At 36.4% G+C, this 17472-nt stretch overlaps 1 protein-coding gene across 4 annotated transcripts in view; it reads right to left on the bottom strand.

Annotated features, from left to right (window-relative positions):
- The window catches only part of SEC24B (SEC24 homolog B, COPII coat complex component), a 54342-nt gene that overhangs the window by 15363 nt on the left and 21507 nt on the right, over window positions 1–17472 (bottom strand). For 2 of the 4 annotated variants that reach the window (XM_060779113.2, XM_060779110.2), the window contains exons 4-16: window positions 15803–15907; window positions 13305–13385; window positions 11458–11648; window positions 9818–9993; window positions 8154–8256; window positions 6698–6824; window positions 6390–6499; window positions 6041–6153; window positions 5549–5667; window positions 5046–5101; window positions 3692–3898; window positions 2586–2709; window positions 305–463 (exon numbers count right to left, since the gene is read on the bottom strand). In XM_060779113.2, coding sequence (XP_060635096.2) covers window positions 305–463; window positions 2586–2709; window positions 3692–3898; window positions 5046–5101; window positions 5549–5667; window positions 6041–6153; window positions 6390–6499; window positions 6698–6824; window positions 8154–8256; window positions 9818–9993; window positions 11458–11648; window positions 13305–13385; window positions 15803–15907 — 1671 coding nt within the window. The remainder of the gene's footprint in view (window positions 1–304; window positions 464–2585; window positions 2710–3691; window positions 3899–5045; window positions 5102–5548; window positions 5668–6040; window positions 6154–6389; window positions 6500–6697; window positions 6825–8153; window positions 8257–9817; window positions 9994–11457; window positions 11649–13304; window positions 13386–15802; window positions 15908–17472) is intronic. The other 2 variants (XM_060779111.2, XM_060779112.2) reach the window with 2 other exon arrangements.

Here is a 17472-nt window from a genome sequence, read left to right as displayed (position 1 = left end):
ATGTGCTCCTTTTGGTTCTCCTGGATCTCTGAGCGGCTTTCGATACCACCCAATCCTTCTGGGTTGCCTTTCTGTGATGGGGCTTGAAGGTACTCTCAATGCTTGTCTCCTGAGAACAATAACTAGAACTTCATATCCTATACTGAGTTCATATGACTGATTTCAGTACAACAGCATATTCAACTATAAATACACAGATACGTATTGTGTGAAACATTTTCCACCAAAAAATAGTCATTCTATCAAGTTCTAGAAACATCTTAAAATTTAACCAACATTCCATGCATCTGATTCACACTTATACCTTTTGTACATCTTATTCTCATGACTGCTTCAAATCCAATCTTTCTTGTAAGGTATCTTTTAAGGTCTTTTTGAAGTTTTTCTGCTTGAATAGGATTATGAATATGATGGAAAGATGGGTAATAATAGATGCATCCAGCAGAATATTTGGACATGCAAGCTATTAGAGAGAATGAAAGAACAATATGTATCTATTAACAGTCAAAGTCAATTTAAAAATAATAAAAATAATAAAATAATAATAATAATAAAACTTTATTTATATACTGCTCCATCTCCCCGAGGGGACTCATAGCGGTTCCCAGGTAACATCACCAAACATACAAAGTAAAAAATAACATAACCATAAGATTAACAAAACTAAAAATAAGCATAAAAATTGTCGCCATAACACACATATTAAAAGAACCCTGCCTGTTCAAGGCAATTTAAAAATTTAAAAAGGCCTGGTCAAGATTTGTGCAAGCCCAAAAAATCTAGGGGGCCAGGGAATTGAGTGCAATGCTATGGCACGCAAAGTGTTTAGTCTGAGCATTAGATTCTACTGACTAGAAGACCACAATCTTTCCATGAATGCAAAAAGCAATTTATCATAATCTCAGCTAAACAAGCTTTTAACAAATAATAGCAACAGAGGGCACAGCAAAGTAATGAAAAATATGACAGGCAAAATATGGATTTTCCTTAAGCGTTATTTTTATATAGCAAAGAACAAACAAGCAAGATGCTATCTGAGTTGAGCAATAGGCTCCTGCAATCTGGAGCCAGGATCTTATTGGTGTCATAAACTAGTTTCAGTACTGCTACACAAGCAGTATCCACTCTAAGTTGCACACAAGTGGAAAGCTGGGAAAAGGAACCCGCACATTTGTTAAGTGGAAATATATTGGTGCAATAGGTAGGCACAAAACCACAGTGCACAGTTGTGAGATCAAATGAAAAGCTGTTGGATCCAAAGTAACCTGGATGTATTTTTACTATTCTTAAAAAGTATACAGTATTTTAGCCTTATTTTTTGTGGTGTCTATCCCATACGCTTGACTATTGTTGCCTTCACTTTTAAAATCTTCTGGATATATAAATATATACACCTTTTAATCATCAATATCAAATAGCTATCATTTTGAAAAATAAGCTATATTTTCATCTATATCTTCACCAGCAACATTTTATTTTCTACCATTTACATTAACAAGAATCTGAGTTGGATATGGTCCCATAAATGCCCTTTTGATATGCACAAAAGATGACAGGAGGTTGAAACTCAAAAGTAGGGCAGCAAAGTGCACTGGGGTCATTTACCCCAACATCTGTTAATAAAGGGAAACACCAAAATAAAATATCATAACACTTAAAATTAAGGACAAGAAAAATCAAAAGAAGAAAACCAAATTCTGAGCTTAAAATGGTTTTGAGAGTAAAACGGTCCTCACGAGGTACTGAAGAGGCAAAACCAGAGACATCCTCAAAAGGAGCATTCTATAGGCAGGATCCACAACAAAATGCTCTTTTGGAAATTATTTTGAGGCATCCTGATAACAGGCTTTCCCAAATATGGCTATGTTTACACCATATTAGAGTAGACAAATCTAGAAGCTGCAAGTGTTTGGATAACTGATTATTCTATCCTCCCCTAAAAAAGACTGTTTTTTTTAAAAAAAAATTTTTTTTAGCATGGGCTTTAATCATACATTAATTATACAACCCCATTTTTTTTTTAACCATGGGCTTTTTATGGTTTGAACCCACATCCTTAAATACTATCTCTCAGGTTCTAAAGCATATTTATAATATTGTGGGAGAAGGACAAAATGTAATTTGATCCAAAAAAGATGGCTTCTTCTTTGAAAACAAACTGCAAAGTCATGAAAGATTGGTACTAAGGAAGGATTAGAATTTTTTTCTTGAAATATTGCAAGGCCAAGCAAGGAATACTAAAAAATGGAGCATTTTTCAACCTTTCAGGAATTAAACTTCCTCCCATAACACCTTGCATTTTTAAAAAAGTGAACTGCATAACTTCCTTAAAAGCTAACACCAAAGATATACGCTTCTTTCAGCTGACACTCTAGGTAAGATTCTAGGCTTTTTATTTACAACGTACTTTCTCATGAGAAAAAATGTTGTAAACCTTAGTTGTCTGTGCACAATTCTCCATGAACTAAATTATATAAAAAGATAATTTGAACTTTAGAACTTTTTTCACAGTTCAACAGAACACAAAAACGGTTGCCTAACGTATCTTAATTTACAAACTGTCTGTGTAAGTTAATAATTCTTACCAAGAGACGCCAAATCAGAATACTGAGAACTTAAAAGGAACAGATCCACAGCCGTTTGCTGTCCTGAACAATCAAGTGCAAGTTTTTTATAAAAATCTGTTGCTGGACCAAGATGCTGAACCCCCTAGGATACAAAGATAAAGTGAGATTATGAAGAAACTTAAACACATACTGCTTAGGTTTGTGGTATTTCCTCACAATGTTCACAAAGCCTTCATAACCCAGACATGAACATTTTTGGCAGGTTCTCAAAATGTAATCAAGAGCTGGTGATCACATTCCATATAATGTGATTAACATTTCAGAAGTTAATTGGATTTTTCTTTTTTTGCAATCTGTAAGGTGCACGTACATTGAGTGAATAACTGTTCTTTCCTGTCTCACTACCAGGAAGATCAGATCAATCTGATGTGAAATAGTTCCTGACAGACGCATTCCCGTGGGTATTGTTAGAAACATTCTCATGTTTATCAGTGACATTGTGTGAACAAAGAAACAATTAACTATCTGATTTTAGAAGGATGTTCGGAGAAAATGAACCTAGGGCATTTGATGTCTTACAAGTGCATATACACATGAATTGAGTTCACAATATGAATATTATTATATTGTCTTTATATCTAAGATTGTGTTTCATCTGGTTTTGTTTCTGGTCAACCGACAAAAATAAATAAGTGGAATTTAAATACCAAATTGGGCATTAAAGCATTTCCAATTATGAGATTTCTAGCATGTCAATGAAGGCCAAGCTTGACAAAAAAATGATTCAACTCTTTTTAGTCATTTACAGGAGTTACATAGTATCATTCAGACCCTGGATTATGACTACCTGCACACAAATAATTATGAATTTTACAATTTGTTAAAATTATGCAATTAAAATGGCAACATACCTCTTTAAACCAATTGGTTTTTTCCAAATTCAGTTAAAACAATTTGCAGCATATTTCCACACTTATGGGTCAGGACTATCCTTGACTGAATACAATTAAGATTTCTGATACGCTGAATGTTTCGATCAATATATGTCCTTGCACATTTGCAGATCTGTCTCATTAGTTTGCAGCTCTATCTATCTAATTAGCTTGACAACCGCCACAATGTACCTTTGTGCTTGATCTCTGATTAGGATCTTCTCTGGATTGCAAACGCCCTGTGCCAAGAGAAGGTAACTGTGTTTGAAACACAGATACACGCCCACCCGTTGGAGACATCAGTTTATAGGCTGCTTGAAGGGCTGGACCTAATGCACTGTGTGTTTCTCTTGTATTGGTGAACATATTAGGTAAAGCATTGAGCAAGTCTTTAATCAGCTGAAAAACAGATTAAATTACATTAGAGAGAAACAGTTTGCATAGTTAATACACATATTGCCACTCATACTTCAACTAGGTCCCTGAGTCCTGAAGTATAGGATCAACTGTATCTCCAGATTCTGAGACAATAGTCAGCTGCTATGCCAGCTCCACTGGCTGCCAGTCCATCTCCGAGCCCAATTCAAAGTGCTGGTTTTGACCTATAAAGCTCTATACGGTTCTGGCCCACCTTACTTGTCCGAACGCATCCACCCCTACGTCCCACCTTGTAATCTAAGATCATCCGGGGAGGCCCTGCTCTCGCTCCCATCAACAGCATAAATGGGCCTGGTGGGGATGAGAGACAGGGCCTTCTCGGCTGTGTCATAGCTGTTGTTGTGGCATTACAGCTAGGAGCTGTTTGTGCACTGGGAGAGGCATATAGCAGAAATCAATTGAAAGGCTATGCTCCACCCTTTCAAGAGGTAAGGATTTGATTCATTGGAAATTCATGATTACAGAAATACAGCAATTTCAAATTAGGTCCATCTTTTTGAAACACCGTATAAGTGGGTGTCAGTGCACAAAGGATATGATCTAAACAGGGCATCAAAGGTGTAATGCCAGAATATGTAATCTAGGAGATTCCCAATCATGTGCTGGTTTGGCATAACCCTGACACATACACAGCACTTTTCTTTATTTCAGATCACCTCACATCACGGGAGGAAAAACAGCTTTATCTAATTGCTGTTTTCTTTCTTTCTGTCTTGTAGTTACTATTGTTCTTTTCCAAGAGGGTTACAACTATGCAATTTTAATAATTATCAGTATCAACACCACATCAAACCATTCCAAGTCCTTTTGATTTATCTTACAAATATTTTCTCTGAGTCAGTTTAGGTCGCCTCTCAATTGGCTTTGCAGGGAAATATGTACTTCAAGCCCAGCTCTGAAGACAGCAAAGGACTTATCTTGCTTGCTCAACTTCCTCTGAACCACACTTTTCCATACAAGATAAATAAACAATGGAAACAAAATGCTTCAGGTCTGGTGTCACTTTAGATTTAACACCACTGTCCTACATAACATTAATTGGAACACAGCAGCAAGGAAGAAGAATAAATATTTTGGATATTGTTGCGGTATTTTTTATTCATCTTACCTCTTTACTTTCATGCAGATTAACAAGTAAACTATCAGGTGTAGGCAGGAAGACATCTATGAAAAAATATTTGATTTTAAGACATTTTACTAATGAATTTCTAGGTTTCTACAATGTATTTTTAAAAAAGCAATAAAATAATAAACAAAGACTGATGTGAAGAGTTTTTTTTAATACATGAAAAATATTTCTCAATTTTTGCTCTAGTTGCAGCTCTTCATACTAGTTGCATCTCTTCATACTATCTTAATATACTGAAAACTCATTGAGTGATATACCTATCAGGTATCAACTCTGCACAGACCACAGTAGTCAATTACATGTAATTAACTTTGTGTAACTGTAAAAGACTGTACCAGAACGCACAGGACAATTACTAAGTTGTTTAGTTATTAGGCTGTTTATATATTTTTCACTACAGCATATTAAAGACAGACACCTTTTAAAATCATAGTTTCCTTTCCTCTGTCTCATTTCACCCATTTCTAAAACAACCATCTTACCATCAATTTCTGAGACAATTAACATCTGAGGCTGTGATAATCCTTCTTGCAAGTTGTAAAATTGAACAGTGCTGTCAAATGTTATGAAACCTATTCTTGTTCTTGAATCTCCAGGCAACCTTAACATCGAAGAGAGAGAAAAGCACATATTAGCATTTTTTTTTAGCAAGGGTATCTAATATTTAAAAGAATTTTTGGATCCTAAAAAGTCTGTTTTATCTTAGCAGAAGCTTAGAGAAACAGGACAGAATAATAATGTATATTTCCCCCAATATTTGTAATGAAAAGGTTTAAAAGAAATTGTCATACTTCATACTAACAGTTTTTTATTAACAAAAAACAACAGAGTAGTTCTTATCTGTTGGCCAGAAAACCTGCTATGTAAATATCATGCAAATACAGTAGACTCTCAGTCATATCAATAAAATAATTATTTGAATAGGTGCTGTACCTACGTTATGAATCTGCCCAAGCAAAACAAAAGTTTCTTACTTGTCTAGATTTTTCAGCAAAGACTGGCACACAATTGACAAGTAGCCAGCTTCTACTGCATTGTGGGACACATCAAACACAAACAGGTATACTGCCGGCTGCGGAGGTCGAAGCTGTAAAATAAAATCCATTAAAAATTCTTAGACACATTTTCTATTTGTTGTTATAAGCTGTTTGGCTGGTTAAAGATAGTTACTTCTTGGCCCTGCATTTTTCCTTTGCTTAAATAAGGGGCTGAAAGGTGAGAAGCAGAAAGAATTCGAAACTGAATTCCCTCAATCACCAAATCAGAACTGTTATCTCGAATTACCAATTTATTTTAGCCAAATGTTCTAAAGCATATACTTGCCATGTAGTCTGAAGAAGCAATAAACTCCACTGTAGAGTTTTGGACCTCTGGCCGCTTGTGGGGCTCTCCATAGGACCGTGTCAGAGGATTGTACATGAATTCTTCTGGGACTAAATAAACATATCAGTCATTGTCAAAATATACAGGTCTCATAGCTGGTAAAATGATAGCATAGAACTGTATTGAGAGGGGAGGACAAATATATCAATGAGATATGGCACTTCCTCTCCCCTTGAGTACCAGAAACAAAAGCAAGGCTTATGAGATTTCAAAAAATCACCACTTTACACTGTGTCTTTCCTACTTACCATCATTAACTCTGTAGCACAGGTTACACTTCCATCTCCTCTGGTCAATAAAAGACACAAAAGGATTGATGTATGTTCTACACGATCTACATCTCACAATGGTGTTCGATGTAATCACAGGTAAATGCTAAAGAGTAAACAAAATTGTAGCATATGAATCTGAAGGAAATATTAATAGCTTCTCACAATATCCTAATTCAAAGCACTTGACATTGCCAATAACAAATACAAACCCTCCTTATAATTTTCAGAAAACAATAGAAGAAAATAGACAATTATATTTAATAGAATCATTGGACCACGTGGACCACCCAGTCCAACCCCCTGCCATACAGGAAAAGCGCAACCAAAACATCTTCAACAGATGGCCGTTTAGCCTCTGTTTAAAAACATCAAAAAGGAGCTTCTATCACACTCCAAGGCATTTATTTAGATTGTTTTAATATATCAGGGAGGTAATTCTTTAAATTGCCTTTCCCACAAAGGAGACTGAATGATTTGATAAAATTTCTCCCTGCTGAAGGCACGTCTTTGAATACTGTGCAGTTTGCAGATGTTTGTGTGAAGGGAAATAGTCCTTGCCTCCTCAGCAGTCTCCCCCCGGGTATGTATGGCCATTGCAGAAGCTAATGGAATGGTGCATTGCCACTGGCTATGCCCTTCACACCCAGAAAGATTCACTGGAGATGCTAGCTTGGTTGCTCTTGTGGGTGACACATCCATGCACTGTATAATTGAGGGGGGGGGGGGGGGGAGGAAGTGGCTGAGCACAGAGGATAATTGCTGATTATCTGGTCAACACATATTTTGGTGCCGCAAAAATTAGATTTGTTTCTAGGTATTTTAACCTGCTAATTCCAAAAATGGTACCAGTTTTCTCCCAACAGCTCTAGTTTTCAAGATACAGAACATCTGCTTGCCTACAGAAAATCATGATAAGCATATCTAAGAAACCAGAGCTGATGCAGTCCAAACAATGCAGTTTTCTGAATCATCAACCCAAATAATCATGGTAACAGGCCTAAAAACAAGAGACAAAGAAGATTTTTTTTTGGTTGGACTGTGTGATCTTCTGATAGTCAATGCACAATGTAAGCATCTTTCAGGACCTCCCAGGTGCCCTTCATAGGTCTTGGGAGTTAGATATTGCTGTGTACTGACTGTTAAATAGTGGAAATCCAGTGTACTCAGGTGCTCCTCTGCCCTTTTGTCTGCTACTATATGACAATGTTGGGGAGGCAGGAAAAACATGACTCAGAGGTAGGAGAGAGCAGGAGTAATTTTTGAACATTCTTTCCTTCTCTATTTTACATTAAGGTAACTGAGATCAAGAAAGCCAGAACAGTTCAGAGATAAGGGTGTAAAGGCTATTGCTGAAAAAAATAGAGTAGATACAGCTTTATTTCATAAATTCACCAGCAAAACAAAAATGTGGGAATAAAATAATTCCTTTTACCGTTAAATCTCTGAAGGGATGAAGAAGCAACCCCAAAGGGAGTTTTGCTTTATTTAGCAAAGACTGAGTCTGTGGAATATTTGTCAAAGTGCATCGAAATGAGCTGAAAGAAAAATGATAAATATTAGCTTCAAAGATCATGCAGTATTCACAATGCTTTTTTAAAAATAATCACTTTTATATGACGTGAAATATACAGATAGTAAAAAGTAATGCTCAACAGTTTAATTTCTCACTCAGTTAGTTTTCCTGTGAGTCAAGCAATCCAACAATTCCTTTCTTTGTCAACCCCTTAAAGAAAGGATTCCAGCCCACTCAAACTTGTTTTCATGTTTAGAATAAAACTTGTGACACCTAATGATCAATTTTCATCCTTAAATGCTCCAGTGCAGTGTGTTTTAAACTGTCCTCCTCCAGGTGTTTTGGACTTCAGCTCCCAGAAATTCCAGCCAGCTTACCAATTGATAGGAATTGTGGGACCTGAAGTCCAAATCATCTGGAGGAGCAGTTTGTGAAACTCTGGTATAGTGGATTGAATTGCTACCAGAGGTACAAGCAACAGTTCTTATTGGAGAGCTTCAGTTGCTGCAGTTTTCTAGCATGTTGCAAAGAATAACAAAAACATTATAAGAAAAGGGCTAAGATATTTATTACCCAAACCTGAACTATAGCCATCCATCTATAGTCTAGTAAATATGCAATATGAAGCACACGTAACATTATAGTGAGGCACACGTAACATTACAGACTACAAAAAGCTCCTTTTAAGATTATCTAATTTGGGGAGTACGTTCCAGCTTTTCTGAAACAGGAATGTTTTGATAAAGGTTAGTGAGTTAGCTTTACAATCTCATCTAGCTTGGCATTTGTGCTTACAAATATATGCGACTTCATAACATCTACAAGTCACAATTCCTTATAATTCTATCCTGATATAATGCAAAGCAAAAAAAAAAGTGGGGGAATTCCATAGAGTTAAGTTTTACAAGCAATGTCAAGACATAATTTGGCAAAGTTCAAATTCTTGTATTTTCCTCTCTTTCCCACATGACATGTTTCTCTTTGACATTGTTTACCAAAACATTTCAACTGACAATTTATGCCTTGGATTTAGCAAAGCTGGCTACGAAAAACCCTTGAAATATAGTGGACCTGTTGGGTCTGCAGGTAAATGCTCTGGAACTGCATTTTCCAGCAACCATAAAATGGTAATGACGTGAACACAAACATACTGAAGTGCAAACGCGTACATTGGTATCATTTAATAATATGAGATGTGATCATCTGCCCAAACCCAGACATATCCAGAAGGCCCATGTAGGTTTATACATTTTAATTTGGACAATATATGCAAAGCATCATTTGCTGATAATGTTTCAGCAAACCATGATTCACACCTCCTATGAAGACAAGGAAACAACTAAACATGACAGCCCAGTGCTTAGCTCCAACAGCTAAACAAATATTTAACTATTTATTCCAAATTACTTTACTGCATTTCTAAGAAGCCAGGCACATACACCACATGTTTTTGAGAAGTAAACATTAAAACAATTATGAATAAAAAAATCAGGGACATACAAATACTCACAAATCCAAGAAAAGACTGATAAAACCAAGAAAAGACTATAAGCATGCCTAAGACTAGATTTTTTTATACCTACTCTGGGCTGCAGTTCAATCTCTTCAGGTCTGAGTTCAAATTAGGCACAGGAGCTGGGGTTGGGACAACAGACAAGGTATTTCTATCCTGAGTAAGGTTGACTGGTCTTAAGCTCTCAGGCTGCTGTATACCTAGTCCTCCCAGACTAGCAGATAGTTGATTCATTGTAGGATATTGCTGCAAAACATTTTTTAAACAAATGAAAAAATTGCCAGTATATTAAAATGCATTTGATCCAAATGTACTCTTAAATGAGCAGAAAACATATGAACAAACCCCTCTCCAATTCCTCCCCTTCACCCACACATCACATCCTGAATTATTCTTGATAGGCTCTTGATTCTAAAGTAAAGCTTTTCAGAGACTGCACTAAAGGCCAAGCAGGAAAACTTGACTGTAGATGCTGGGTTGTGTTAATAATTCTTTAGACTGAACCCCATGCTGCAACTGCACTGTACAAATTAGATACTTCAGTAAATGTGAATTTGAAGAAATTGCTGTATTCATACTTATTTGGTGATATACAATATTTATATATTTTATGTATTAAGGATGCAACATAGATGTTTAATTTACACATGATCATTAAGATACCAACACAGGTTCAAAACATAAAAGATTATCTTCTTGTAAAGAGAGGAGATACAAATCTCACCATTATATTCTTATGCATGGGGAGAAAACAATCCTTACACTGACGTTTTGCAAACTTTTGCATTGAAGATGAAGGCTCCAATCCAGTTTAGCAGGATCTAAGACTCATTAAACCCATGAAGCTTCTATTGAGCTACAGCAAAAGTAGAATCACTCCTGAGGAGGCCTGAAGAAAGGAGAGTTCATCCTATCCCTGAACTGCTTTCAGCTGATCATTTGATTACTACTGTTTGAGAAATGCTGCTTGAATTATTTATCCCCTTCTCTTTACTTTCCCAGCTGTTTCCTCCTGTGTTTTATCTATACAAAATTGTAAATCTGAGGGTGGGATCGGTCTTGTTTTTATTTATGGTAAGTAAACTGTGGTGTGATTCCTTTGGGTTGAAGTTTGGCATAATAATGTGGAAAATAAATGAACTCATTTCTGAGTAGACATACATAGAACTCTGTTATTTATGGGACACTTTCATTGCAGAGTGGGCTATAAATCAACTGACCACCCAACCAGGTATACTGCAAAACACTGCAAATCAGTCAGGGGATTATGAAAACAGAAGATGGTCCCTGCTAAGTCAGATGATAGGAAACCCAGTTTGCAGATGTAACTGGCACATTCTAAGTGTGGTAAACAACAAAGTATGTCCTTAGCAGTGGTGACTGAGGTTCCTCTTCTCCTACAATCATTTCATAACCACATTTTATAAAATCACTATAGGTCTTAGTGTACTTTCATTAGAGATAAAATGATCCAGAAAAGATTCCTGTAAATACCCCACCAGCCCGGGGAGGCACTACACAGCACTACAGAGGTAAAACAGACATGTTTAATTTAATGATCCTTTTCTGCAAAGTACATCTCAACTTTAAATTCAAACAACTAGAATTCCAAATATGATTTGTACATCATTAGCTGCGAATGCTTCCTAAATCCAGCTATGTTTCTAACAATATACTATAGACAGGAAATTAGATTTTCTTATCACTAACCTGTGGATACTGAGGAAATCCAGAATTATATCCAGAGCCACCAGTCTGCACAGCAGGAGGTGGTATGGCTGGTGTTACATTTTGGTAGCCAGGCTGAAGAGTGGGGTATCCAGAGCCAAATGGCTTTGAGGTTTTAGATATCTGGGATGATGAAGGAATAGGAGCTGGGCTATTTGTTGTACAATCTTCCTCTAAACAAAAACAAAAACATACCAACACTGATTTTATAACATTGCCTTACTCTTTAAAAATCCCAGTATCAAAATGCAAGCAGCTGAATGCGAGAATACATCATGTTATTACTAATTACCAAAAGCAGTGAACTCGGCTTTAACTATACACTTTCCACTACTAGCATTTAACATTCAAGGATGAAGTAATCCTAGATAATGATTCTAGATAAGGTCTCGTATCTAGAATCATTAGTAAAGAAATAATGCAAGTACTGACATCTAGAATCATTATATGTTAAGACGATAAGATTACCGTTAAGACGGTAATCTTATACATTAAGTACACATTTGAGTGCCGCCTTAAAAACAACTAGGACAGGTTTTTTTGGGTTTTTTTAAAAAATTATATATGTTTAAGTTTAACTAGGACAGTTTTCAAAAGCTACATAGACAAAACTGTTTGGTTGTGCATTTAAGTAATCAGATCTAATTTTCCAAATAGTCACTGTTGAATGTTTTTATGTTGAATGTTTTTATATTGTGCAAAATTCTATTTTAGATTGTAAGTCGCTCGGAGCACCTTGGTGGAGAGCGACTAATTAAGAAATAAAGTGAAGTGAAAACTCTGTGCTATACATTCAAATGCCAAGTGTACTTTTAGAAAAGTATTTACTTTTTTAAACAGTGTACCATTACTATTTATTGTGTTTCAAAGAATGATGGCTAAATTTTTGTGCATATACTTCGGAAAAGAGAAAACGTATGAGCTTATTACAGAGGAACTATGATTGCTATATTTGTTAGAAAATTTGATAGAATGTACAATTCGAATACAAGAAACGAGTCAGACATTTAACTGAAGGTGGACAACTTCTTCCCTCTAAATTGTCTGTAAAGATCCCCACCAACTCTGTTTTGAATATGTTATAATAGTTTGGAGCCTCAGGTGGCGCAGTGGGTTAAAGTGCTGAGCTGCTGAACTTGCTGACCAAAAGATCGCAGGTTCAAATCCAGGGAGCAGGTTGAGCTCCCACTGTTAGCCCCAGCTTCTGCCAACTTAGCAGTTCAAAAACATGCAAATGTGAGTAGATCAATAGGTACTACTCCGGCGGGAGGGTAACAGCGTTCCATGCAGTCATGCTGGCCACATGATCTTGGAGGTGTCTACGGATAACGGTGGCTCTTTGGCTTAGAAATTGAGATGAGCATCAACCCCCCCAAGTCGGACACAACTGAACTTAATGTCAGGGTAAAACCTTTACCTTTGTAGTAGTGGCAGAAGGTAAAGCAAGTGTGGAGGCTCAACTTGTTTTTAAGGAGAACTGTGTTTTCCTGATGCTTTTGGGATTCTCCTTTAAAATAAGAAACATGGATCCCCAAATGTTTCCTTTATGTGTAGATTCCCCTGCATCTATGACAAACTCAGCAACCGTATCAGTAATGGGGCCTGGAGAAGTGTGTTCAATGACCCCGAAGCAGCCCACCTCTAAACTGACACAGTACAGTGTATGCTATCTGAATCGGAACTCTTAGCAAACCACATATAGATGGATTTTCACTTCCAGTACCTATTCCTTCTGTACATCCGTGATGCACAGATTTTTCATGTTCAGTCATTTCACCAGGTTTATTTCTTTAACATTAATTTAAAAAATGAAACAGAACACAATTCACCTGCGCAGCCACCTCCTTCAAGACTATCATAATTGTTGAGAACAGAAGATGCACTGCTAGTAGTGGAAGAGCAGTCAAGAGCTAAAAGGAACATGCACAAATACACATATTTATTCAATGGAGAACATTTGCACGATAACAGATGTTTATCATTGTCTGTGAAAAACTTACAGGAAATTTCAGTCTAAAGATTCAGTCTAAATCTTCTATGTTAACAGAAGACAAACATTTAGTTTCAGTATCTGTACACAAGAGCTACCAATTTAAGCAAGCACATTTCCCCTTCTAAAAATGAATTAAAATGTCAGCAATACGAGGCAAATTTTAATTTAAAAAATGAGCCAAGAAGATTTCGACATGTCTAGTTTACTCTTGAATTGATAATTGAATCTGCTTTCTTGCACTCTGTCTCTGAGTTCCTATTCAAGTTCTTTGCAAAGATGAGCAAGGAGCCAGCACCCTCTAAAGTCTGGATATAATGTACTGGTAAGTCTTTGCACAGAGATGTCCAAGACTGTACTATTTGCTTTTATGATCTTTATGATGCTCACACACTCTCCTGATGCAGCCAACTCAAACTACAATCAGTAGATTTTAGTTCTTAAGAGATTATGACAATATAGATCTTATAGAAGGTACTATTATTATTTTAAAAGAACAATTTGAATGCTATTGTGTTGTGCCATCTTCAAACCAGCTAAGAAGAAAAAAGACAATAGTAGTGACTACGCTTCAGTTGGGCTGAGGGGTGCTCTGATTAGAGGCTCTCAAAAACCATAAATGAATTGTCCTTTGCTCTCAGGTCTGGGGACAGTGTAGTTCTGCTACTGGCTGGAGACATATCTGTAGACCAAGTTGTTACAATTCTCTCCTGATTAATCTCTTCTTCGCTTTCTCAAACTGGAGTTGTAATATCACACAGTCTCTGGTTATAGGGGTTTCTATAGTAGCTACAAAGTGGTTCTGAGATCGGATCACATCACATAACAAATATGGAGACTATATTATGAAGTTTCCTCTGTCGTTTTCAAAATATAGGCATAGGGGGGAAAAAACCTTCACTGAAAGAAATATTTTAAAAATTTAGACCACAAAACTGAGAGGCTTCTCTCTCAGAACAAATTTTAAAAGTTTTAGAAGACCCATAAAATTTAAAATATTGCAGTCTAGCTTGCCTATTACAATCAGAAATGCAACCAGATGCCCTAGTTAGAAAAAGCTGGTGTTACCTAATGACTGTACACAGATTAAGGCCATGTTGAGCAAACCCCTCATATCAATGAGATTTTAGTCAGCAACATTATTTCTGTGGTTAACTCAAAGTATGACTAAACCAGCATCTAATCTTTACTCTTCTTTTGCACTACATTTCCAGTAAAAGATTGAAAATTCATCAATAAGCTTGGCTTTTAAGATCAAGGGATTCATAAAAACAATGATACTTCCTGCTGTTTTCTGAGAAGGCTTCAGTAAATAGACAAACACCATCTATATAAGTTAAAATGATATCTCAATATATTAATTATCAGCATTCTGATCATTATCTCTGATTCACAGATCTGCTTCATAAAATTGCCAAAATTAAATGTGGATCCAAAAAACCTCTGTAGTATATTATAATATACTAGAGAAATTCTTAAAGTGTTTTGGGTGGGATGTAGATTAAATCACAACAGATCTGATTAAATCAATGGGTCTTAAAATACTATCAAATATTTTAGATTTCGTAAACGTGCAGGTAATCAAGCTGATCAGGCAGAGTGAAGGATTAAGAATGAGTTCTTGCAAGCAAAGAGTTTAAATTTTGACACAAGACAGCTCATTTCTTTTGCTTCACAGAGCTGCCCCCTCCATGAACTACAGGCACACTTTCTGTAATTTACTTAGCCTTTCTGCAAAAAAAAAAAAAAAAAAAAAACCAACAGCAGTAGAGAAAGGAGCAGAAAGAGATAAATGTCTGAAAAACAATTTTAGGATTAAATTATTTTAATAAATAAGGTGACCAAAAATGAAGAACGGTGTTTTCCTAGTAATTTTGACTCACGAATAGCTTGTGATTACCTATACCTTCTGTTCTTAAAACACTGAATACCTCCAAATAATCCTTGGGAGACCATAAATAGTATCAAGCTTTTAATCTGCTTTAAATAGATTGTAAAAAGTCAGACCAATTGTGTAAGCTAAATGACTCGAAACATTTTCATCCGTCTAAAAAAACAGTCAAAGCCCATTAACATACAGCACTTGACACCACTTTGGTAACACTACAATAGAGAAAGTGGGCAATAACAGGAAAGTATTTTTGCTACATTGGAATGAAGAATGAGGTTTATAACTATTAATGCAAGCGATAAGTAACCTGGATACTTCCAAAATCATTTGTATGTTCTTGGACATATACCAGTACATGCAATATGTATTTTTGTTCAAGGAATTGAATAATGCTATCAAAATAGAGTATGAACAGCAAGAAATATTGGTGCAAAGCTAAAGCAGACCTGCTTCCTCATCCTCCTCATCCTCTTCCTCATCATCTGAACTTGATGACAAGGGGGTTGCTGGAGAGCTAGATTGATTATTAACATATCCACCAAACTGCATGCCTGTGAAGTGGAAAGCACAAACACAAGAATCAGACACACAAGAAAGGCAAGAAACCGAAAGCACAAATCAGTGCATTAACCAAAACACCAAAACCAGGTGTTCCAGAGAAAATACTCATATGAAGAGTCAAGGCTAGAAAGGTTCTGTTTACATAGTTTAGTAAGCAAATTTTTAATGCTGTGGCTTGGTTAATTAAGCATTAGTAGTGGACAAAGAAATTTAGTAGAACAAGAATACAACTTATCCAACAAAGGTCATTTTTGAGTTATGCAGATCTCAATCTTCACACCAATTTGTAAATATTGTCTTTGTATGGAAGAACTATGTAACCCATACTGATATCAATTGCAGAGCAGTTGGCATTCTTCTCCACATCTGCCATCAGATTTGGCACACATGCCCAGAGCAAGTATTTTACTACTCTTTGTCCTGAAGCAAATATCCCTGTTTCACAGTTACTGAAGTCCATTCAGTTTGAAACAAGTTCTGAAGCCTGAAACAAGTTTTTTTCCATGTAGTAAGATTTACAAAGAGAAAAAGCAAGAAATATTACAGAACACAAGAAATGCATGGCATATAACTCCAATTGTTGTACACCAGCCCACCCAACCACAAGACTTGAATTATACTATTGGTTGTTGTTTATGATCCTTGTTTTATATATTGTTATAATGTTGTTTTATGTTGTTTTTACTGTTATGCTTTTTAAATATGCTATGTTTTAACTTTGTTGTTGGGCTCGGCCCCATGTAAGCTGCTCCGAGTCCCTTCGGGGAGATGGAGGCGGGATATAAAAATAAAGTTATTATTCTTATTATTATGGACAAGGGATATGAGGTATTCTTTGAAAAGGATGGGAATGTTACTTGGTGACATTAGTTTGCATCCAAGAATACGGAATGATACTACCTGGGATGTGCTGTTAACCCACAGCAGGACAATCAAAAGCTAGCTCCCAGGGCCACTTTTGTGGCAAGTGCCCTGAGGATACATTTTGGGAACCAGATGTAAAGGGCTCTTCCAACATATTTGGAACCCCTCAGCCCTCCTATTCCCAATGCTAAAAAAACATTATTTTTCCCATTCAGTTTGTGCTGTTAAAAATGACCCAGAAATACCTCCAAACACTATGAAAATGCTATTTGGAACATCTTGGGGGAGGGGAACTCTTGGGTTTTTGTGTGCAGAAGAAGATGTGTGCTCCCCAAGGTCTCCAATGTGGTTCCCTAGCCTTCCATAGTTGCCCACCCTAACTAAAGAAAAATATCAATTTCCGTCTGGGAGCATGGTTAACTGACTACTTTTTAATATTGTGCAATAAGTTGCCAGTATTCATACCCCTGCCTTATCCACAGAGAGATAAAAGCAGCACACACCTTCTTCATCGAACATCAACCGAAGTAAAATTTAAGATCCCTTCCCTCCAGCTATCAACTGCAATTACACAAGGGCCCTTTCTCTTAACTGAACTGACTTGAATAGACTGTAGGTGGCAGTAAGAAGCCAGCTACTGGTTCAGAACCTCCACTTACAACAAGGCATTAAAAATGGCTACAAAAAGAGG

This window comes from Anolis sagrei, chromosome 5, assembly GCF_037176765.1.
Source record: "Anolis sagrei isolate rAnoSag1 chromosome 5, rAnoSag1.mat, whole genome shotgun sequence".
In the NCBI taxonomy this organism is placed as follows: Eukaryota; Metazoa; Chordata; class Lepidosauria; order Squamata; family Dactyloidae; genus Anolis; species Anolis sagrei.
The sequence above is the reverse complement of the archived record's forward strand: the minus strand, read 5'-3'. Positions and strand labels throughout refer to the sequence as shown.